This window comes from Sinocyclocheilus rhinocerous, unplaced genomic scaffold, assembly GCF_001515625.1.
Source record: "Sinocyclocheilus rhinocerous isolate Xijiao unplaced genomic scaffold, SAMN03320098_v1.1 scaffold580, whole genome shotgun sequence".
Lineage (NCBI taxonomy): Eukaryota > Metazoa > Chordata > Actinopteri > Cypriniformes > Cyprinidae > Sinocyclocheilus > Sinocyclocheilus rhinocerous.
This window is the reverse complement of record NW_015670982.1, coordinates 972,789-981,023: the sequence shown is the minus strand read 5'-3', so window position 1 is coordinate 981,023 and position 8,235 is coordinate 972,789. Positions and strand designations below refer to the sequence as shown.

General features: G+C 36.8%; 1 protein-coding gene across 2 annotated transcripts; it reads left to right on the top strand.

Annotated features, from left to right (window-relative positions):
* The first annotated feature begins 215 nt into the window (after window positions 1-215).
* Window positions 216-6,407, top strand: LOC107734573 (metabolism of cobalamin associated A). Of its 2 annotated transcripts, none has more exons than XM_016546561.1 (7): window positions 216-448; window positions 1,497-1,671; window positions 1,772-1,894; window positions 3,437-3,607; window positions 3,716-3,801; window positions 4,158-4,307; window positions 5,846-6,407. In XM_016546561.1, the coding sequence occupies exons 1-7, from the start codon at window positions 446-448 to the stop codon at window positions 6,131-6,133; spliced, it is 996 nt and encodes a 331-aa protein (XP_016402047.1). In that variant the 5' UTR covers window positions 216-445; the 3' UTR covers window positions 6,134-6,407. The 2 variants fall into 2 exon arrangements, with proteins under 2 accessions (XP_016402047.1, XP_016402045.1); XM_016546559.1 differs by having other exon boundaries at window positions 1,249-1,671.
* The last annotated feature ends 1,828 nt before the right edge of the window (window positions 6,408-8,235 follow it).

The following is an 8,235-nucleotide window of genomic DNA, read 5'->3' as shown; positions in this document are numbered from 1 at the left end:
AAAAACGATATCTGCCGTAAATAAACCGCTAACAACTAAGCTGGCTGCTGGCAAAAAATTTTTTTTTAAATACTTTAAAAACCTACAGCATAATTTTTGTTTATTGGTTTTTAGGTTGCTTTTTTTGTGCGAATGTTTTAATTTTGAAGAGGGAACACTTTTATTTAAAAAAAAAAAAAAACACTGACGTCCGTCACTTAACTTAGCTGATTTGGAGAACCGGTGAGATACAAGACTGTTTTCCTTATTAATCAATCTGCCCAAATGAAGACAGAACCTGAACCACAGATGGGCTTAAGACGATAGACAGACGGTTTAAGGAAACTTGGCGAGCTTTGATGATGTTTTCTATTCCAGATTTTCAGTTTGTTTACCTGTCTTGTCTGATTCAATGAACACGCTGTCATTTCTGTGATCGGACTGATCATATAATTTACAATTTACCATGGTAAGTGGCTATATTTTTTCGCCAAAATATCCTGGTTTCTGCAGTTTTTGTTGTCACTGTAAAATTATCATTAACTAATTTGGCATTTTCATATTGTAATGTAAAAAGCTTTCAGAATCTATCATTTTGTTTAATCTCTGTATTTCTCAGTAAATACACATATCCTATGCTTTTAAGATAATAATTCAGTATTTGATATGTTTGATAAGGTATTATAGCATCAAAAGTAGTTATTTAAAAAAAAAAAAAGCATCACAAATCTGTCACCTAAAATTTTGGCCTAAAACGTTTCACATCAAAGGTCAATAATAAAAAAAAAAATTATGCTGTAAAACTACAAACATTTTGTTCCAAACAAAATGAGTCACTGCTTATTTTAGGCAAAATTTGCACCCCTGTTATTTATTTCAGAATGTTATTCTAAATTGTTTGTCTGTTTATTTCTAGAAAATAAGAATTATAGTCAATAAGTGTTTTAAACTCTACTTTGCAAATTTTGGTAACAGTGTTACAATTTTACCTCATTGAAAAGTTGTCATGTGATATTTAGTTAATTTCCTATAGAGGATAAACACCTCCTTTAACATACAAATGTCACTTACACTTATATATATATATATATATATATATATAATAAGGCCCTATTTTGAACATTATTTATGGAATGTGTCATGATATTTTGCATACACTACGGACTACGGTTACCATGGTAAATTTTAATAAAGCTGTAATGCTGACCACTTGTAAGAAGGCTTACACATGAAAGCTATTCACATAAATGTTGTTTGCTATTTTCACAGAACAAGTTCTACTCGACAGAAGAAGGAAGATGGGTCTGAATAGAGTTTTTCCAATTCTTCATCGTGTTGCTGCTCTTTCATCTATAAGCAGTACAACGGCATTAAGACATTCCCTTTGTAAGCCTACTGTAAAACTGTGCTATGCTTCCCTCTGCAACTTCCAGCAGATGAAATCTGTTTCAACAGAGACTGCCTTAAGCCATCACATTTCAGACCTGACTGACAGAGAGAAAAGACTACTGACCAAGCTTTATGATGGACTTATCGGAGGTCAAAGGGCAGCTCTTGCTGAATCTATAACCCTTGTGGAGACCCAGCATCCAAGGAAGAAAGAGTTGGCCCAGGCTCTGCTTCAAAGAATGCTGGCCTTCCGTCAGGAGCTGGAGAAACGCAATGGTGGAAATCCAGTGGCCTTCAGAGTGGGTCAGTAAGGTGACGTGAACTGTAGGAGTGAAGCTGAACCTTATTGCTGTCTGCATGATTGCCTCAATCTTCAATCACATCTTTGTATGTGTGACTTCAGGACTGTCTGGTCCCCCTGGCGCTGGAAAGTCTTCATTCATTGAGGTCGTTGGGAAAATGCTGACAGGAAGAGGACATAAAGTGTCAGTACTGGCTGTGGATCCTTCTTCGTGCACAACTGGAGGTGAACAGACAGAAAGTGTCAAAATGTTTCGGTACCAAAAGTTGCTTGTGCCAGTTTTATCTTTCTACTTTAGATGTTTGGATATGTATACATGAGTCTGTAAGTCACTTTAGTCGGTTTTTATGTGGTTACAAATTTTCATCTTGACATAATTGTGACCCTGGACAGTCTGGACCACAAAACCAGTCATAAGGGTCAATTTCTCGAAATTGAGATGTATACATCATCTGAAATCTGAATAAATAAGCTTTCCTAAATGTAAAGACAGAGCCTGAAAGGGGAACAGAGTCTCGTGACAGACACAGTGATGAAGCTGGTATGTGTTTGCAGTACACAAGCCACGGTTAAGACAGCTGCCTCCACTGTGATCTCTCTCTCACTCTGTCACGCGCACGCACGCACGATGCGCAAAACTCCGCATTTGAACAGGCAATAGCAGATACTTAAACTAATAACAAAACAGTAACTGATTCAGAAGCACCAGGATTGTCATAGCAAAGTCAGAATTACCTCCTCTCCTAGGTTCATGAAACGGTCGTCCATAAAATGCATTGCTGTTCTGTTGTAAGTAATCTTAAAGATTCCTAAATGCATCTACTTTCGGAAGGCCAAATAAAGTGCTTTTGCTTTCGCAATGAAACGCACAGCGTCTCCCTGACATGGCTGCATTAACACTACTGCTGTTCCTGAAACCACGCTTTCTTTCTTTGCGTGCACATTTGGGCGGTGTTATGCAAATCTTCGCACATCGTGACGTAGACATGTGGGGCGTGTTAGAACGAGCCGTTTTAGGTAGGTGTGGTTGACTCTTAACTTTTATAAAGAATATCTCTTTGGATTTGAGACTTTAGTCTTTGCACCTTTACAGATCTTCTTTATGCACCAAGAGCTTGTAACACTCCAAAGAGAAAGGAAAAATTGAAATTGCATCATATGACCCCTTTAAGACTGGTTCTGTGGTCCAGGGTCACAATTTTCATAATATTTTTAGAACAGTAATGTCATTTTCACTGCTGAAAGCTGTGCACACATACATTACTAATCAAAAGTGTGGGGTCGATAAGATTTTCTTTTTGTTTTTGAAGGCCATTTTTTGATCTTATGGTCATCAAGACTGCATTTATCTGATCACAAATACAATACAGTAATATTGTGAAATAATATTGCCATTTAAAAGAACTTTTTTTTTCTATTTGAATGTGTTTTTAAAATATAATTTATTCCCGTGACGCAATGCAGAATTTTCAGAAGCCATTACTTGGGTTTTCAGTGTCACATGATCCTTCAGAAATCATTCTAATATGCTGATTTGCTGCTCAACAAACATTTCTTATTTTTGTTTATATTGAAAACAGTTGTGCAGCTTCATATTTTCATGGAAGACGTGATACTTTTTTTCTGGATTCTTAGATGAATAGGAAAAAAAACAGCATTTATTTGTCTTCACTTCTACTTTTGATTAATTTAATACATCCTTGCTGAATAAAAATACTAATTTCTTAATCAACAGTTAATCTCCTATATAGCTAACTTTGTATGCAGACTCACTGATGGGGGACAAAACACGAATGACAGAGCTCTCCAGGGACATGAACGCTTACATCCGTCCATCTCCCACATCAGGAACCCTCGGTGGTGTGACGAGAACCACCAACAAAGCCATAGTCCTCTGTGAGGGTGCAGGCTATGATATTGTATTAGTGGAAACCGTGGGTAAGCCTTTGTTCCAGTTTTTCGTTGTGTTTTTAATTTTGAGTAATCTTAACACCTGTGTATGCAAAGTAACTCTGCAGTGTCACTTAAGTTTAAATCTTTAAACAGGTGTTGGTCAGTCTGAGTTTGCTGTGGCTGACATGGTGGATATGTTTGTGCTGCTGATCCCACCAGCAGGGGGCGATGAACTACAGGTATACACACTTCTATTACTTGATCTCTATTGCCATAGAAGTGGTTCTCAACCAAGGAGCCAGGGGCCTCAGCAAACTTCCATGGAGGCCTTAAGATTGTATTTCAATTTCAATTTTAATTCTTTTTAAATAAATATTTTTATTGGGGAGAAATTGTGACTAAAACATAAAAAATGAGTATTAGAAAATAAGATATATTTTTAAATGTATTATCAAAAGATTGCGAACCACTGCCATAGAACATTATCTGAATAATCTGAACTTATTATGTTTTATATTATAGGTGATTCTTATATTGTAATTTTTTTTTTTGTGAAAGTTTTGCTGAGAGTGGATTAAACTGTATTTTCAAAAAGGGAATCAAAAGAGGAATTATTGAGATGGCTGACTTGGTGGTGGTTACAAAATCAGACGATGAATTGGTTGTTCCAGCACGGAGGATACAGGCAGAATACACAAGTGCCCTGAAGTTACTCCGAAAGAAGTCCAAAGTCTGGAAACCGAAGGTGTGCGGCTTTATAATCATGCTTTACATTCACAACTTGCTCATAGTCTACAACAAAATAATTAAAAAAATTTTTTTTTTAATTTAGTGAAATAAAATATGACCATCAAATCTGCAAAGGCCCATCTTGTTTAAAGGAAATGGCTATTAACAGCAGATTTTAGTAGATGTTAGAGGGGGAAATTTTGGAAAAATTCACATATACACTACCATTCAAATGTTTGGGGTCAGTAAGATTTTTATTTTTTTAAAGAAAATCATATTTTTATTCAGCAAGGATGCATTAAATTGATCAAAAGTGACAGTAAAGTGTTTTACATTGTCACAAAAGACCTCTATTTCAAATAAAGCACTAGTCATATATTTGAATGTTGAGCAGCGAGCTCATTGGCTACCGATACAGGAGAGAACCAATCAGATGTGCCATGTGATAATGATGTCATTAGGTCAGATTGAGTTAGACCTATCGGACTGCGCCATCTAGAGTTGCATGCCAGAACTCTATTTCTTTTGAACTTTCTGTTCATTAAAGAATAAAAAAATGTTTTTCCACAACAAAATTAAGCAGCACAGCTATTTTCAACATATAATAAGAAATGTTTCTTGAGCAGCAAATCAGTATATTAGAATGATTTCTGAAGGATCATGTGACACTGAAGACTGGAGTAATGATGCTGAAAATACAGCTTTCCTATCACAGAAATAAATTACATTTTAAAATATATTCAAATTTAATTGCAATCATATTTCACAATATTGCTGTTTTTACTGTATTTTTAATCAAATAAATGCAGCCTTGGTGACTGCAAGAGACGTCTTTCAAAAACTTTTTACAAATCTTACTGACCCCAACCTTTCCAGTTGTGTATTTATAGCCCTTTCCTTATTTTAAAACATCTCCTCCTTCCCCTTCCTCCAATATAAGAATTGCTTCCATGTTAAATGTGTTTTATTTATGCATGTATATGTAAATGTATGTGTATTTATATATCTTCATTCTCTGTTCAAAACATCCATCCTGGCCAGCGGGAGTAGTCTGTTGTCTTTTCCCATCATGCTCTGCTCTGCGTTGTCAAGTCTTTCCTTTTTGTCCCCTCGCCCCCAGTATTACTTTTACCCGCAGGGCATAGAGCCAACATAGGCAGCCCTTTGAATGGCCAAATGCTGCCTCATGCATTTTACTGATTAGAGGCCACCCACATGGATGAAAACCGCTAAAGCCTTTGTCTCCTCTGAGCAGCATGATTTCTGAGCTCCATCCCTGTACTGGAGAATGCGACGGTCATATTGATTTTTTTCGCCCTCCCTAAAGACTCTAGTATATAGGTCTTTCACTGAAAATGAGGATGGAGTGATGTGTGTGGGCGAACACCCTTTATATTTCCACATTCTGGCTGCTCAAAAGTATAGCATCTGCCTGCTTCCATTCTCTCCGTTCATTTCTTCCTCTGCTTTCTGTTTTTGTCTTTCTTTAGCTCTCCACATCTGCACCAACACATTTTATGTGCTTTCTCTCCACTTTTTCCCACGTGTGGTCAGGTGGTCCGCATATCTTCTCAGACGGGGCAGGGTGTGCCTGAGCTGTGGAATACCATGCTACAGTTCAGGGATGCAATGCTGAGCAGCGGGGAGCTCCGAGTCCGCCGGCAAACTCAGCAGAAGGTGTGGTTGTGGAATCTGATCCAGGAGAACGCTCTACGCCACTTCCAGCAGCATCCAGCGGTGCGTGCCGAGCTCCCGGAGCTGGAACAAAGGGTCACGTGTGGAGATATCTCACCCGGCCTTGCTGCTGACCTCCTTCTGAAAGTTTTCTCCACCATACAGTGAAGGAATGCCGTTCCATGGGATACTATAAGCCAAGGCTTATTGGAAAGATATAATAGAAAGATTGAGTCTTACAAAATTTTGTTTCTTATTATTGTTTCATCTGGTTTTAAAGGATTTTAATAACTGATGACATTTGACGATTATTATAGGTGAGATAACCGTTTCTGTATTATCTTGCACAGTTGGTAAAATTGTATTTAAAGAAAAGGAAATTAAATGATTAATAACTTTTACACCCTATGACCTGAAATCTGTTACTTGTATGGGACTCAATAAAGTATTACATTCTGTTGGTCCACTCGGGCCACTGATTATTATTTTTTTATTTCTAGAAACCTGGAAACATTTACACTGATCTCATGAAATAAATAGATGTATTAAAAACATTTAATTGAACAGATTCTTTTTTACGGATTTTTTTTTCTTTTCTGGAAAGCTATAATATATAAACACACTCTTTTGTTGGAAAACAATAGCTTTCTGTGGAAAATATTTGGTTTTTACTTTCCTGCAAACATTTGCACTTATTCCATAAAATAAATTCAATAAAATACAATGTAGTAATTTCTTTCTTTATAAAGTAATTTTTTTTAACATTACCATATTTTTCATTGAACATTTTCTTTGCCAAAAAAACACACTTGTGTTTACATGACTGACTCTTGATTTTTTCTTGCCTGCAAACATTTGCACTGATCCCATAAAATACATTTATATGATTTTTTTCCCTCAATACAGTATCTTTTCTTGATACAGTAATGTATCGTTGTTGTTGTTTGTTTGTTTTTTACGTTTTGAAAAGATACAGTTTTGTGAAAAACAGTGTTAGTTTTATTTATATATACACATACACACACACACACACACACACACATACTCTATTTTAGTCATCTTGAGAATGTTATCCTGATAACATGATAAAATGGCTCTTTTATCTGTTCTTGGGGGGAAAAAATTCTTTAGAAAAATGGAAGATTCCGTTTCATGTAAATGACCTTCGACCTTTCAAACAGTATATTGTTTTATATTCATGTATTTTTAAATAGAAATCCTATATACTGTACACAGATGCTATGTAAACTACTAACTGCTATGTAAACCACTTACTGTAGTATACTGCTGTGATAAATGTTTCCATGTGAAAAAAAAGCAAATGCAGCGCATTTGTGTTCATCTGTGTTTAGTCTTGGTGTGTTTGTTCCAAATCACTTTTTTTTTTTTTTTCAATTATATTCTCTGCAAGTATGCAAATGATATTGCTGATCTTACATCAGAGCTCCATTACATGAATTTAAATGAGCTCATACAGTAGAATGTTTTCCAGTAGTTGATGATCTCTGAGGCTGACACTAGATGGACCTGTAGACCTGGAGAGATCTTTGTCCATTATGTAAATAAGCTCCTCTGCATGCCACTGCTGTTTGTCTCAGCCTACAATAGTGTGCTGTTGGGCTGTCCCTAACAGACTCGGAATATGCTGACTGCGATTCCAGTCCTGCTCATTCCTGTCTTGATGTCGTATCACAACTGAGATTTACAAACTCTTAAGAGAACATGCCATGTTGAACATTGGCATGTTTAAACCCAGCATGGTTCCGTTTCAATAAATCCCAAGTTCATGTGACCTCGTCTCATCGCTTTTGTTCTGCAAGCTGTCTGTGTTTGCGTATAGATACGTTCTGCCTCCTGTGCACATGCTTTCTAGTCATTATGACTTGTGCTTCTGTCTTATGACTCAGACTGGAATGCTTTGTGAATACTGATGAACTCCAAAGACCTGATGGCCGCCCTCTCCATCAATCACGAATAAAAGCTCTTGGCCTTTTTCTGTAAACAGAGATACGTTAGATCTGAGCGTCTGGACTGTACCCGCAGAGCCCAGAAGTGTGGTTTGTCTGGAGGAAAACTTCTTCAGTCCATGATATCATATTGCAGCCTAAACAATGCTGATATACACATTTAACATTTAGAAAGATTAGTAGAATGTTTTCCAGTAGTTGATGATCTCTGAGGCTGACACTAGATGGACCTGTAGACCTGGAGAGATCTTTGTCCATTATGTAAATAAGCTCCTCTGCATGCCACTGCTGTTTGTCTCAGCC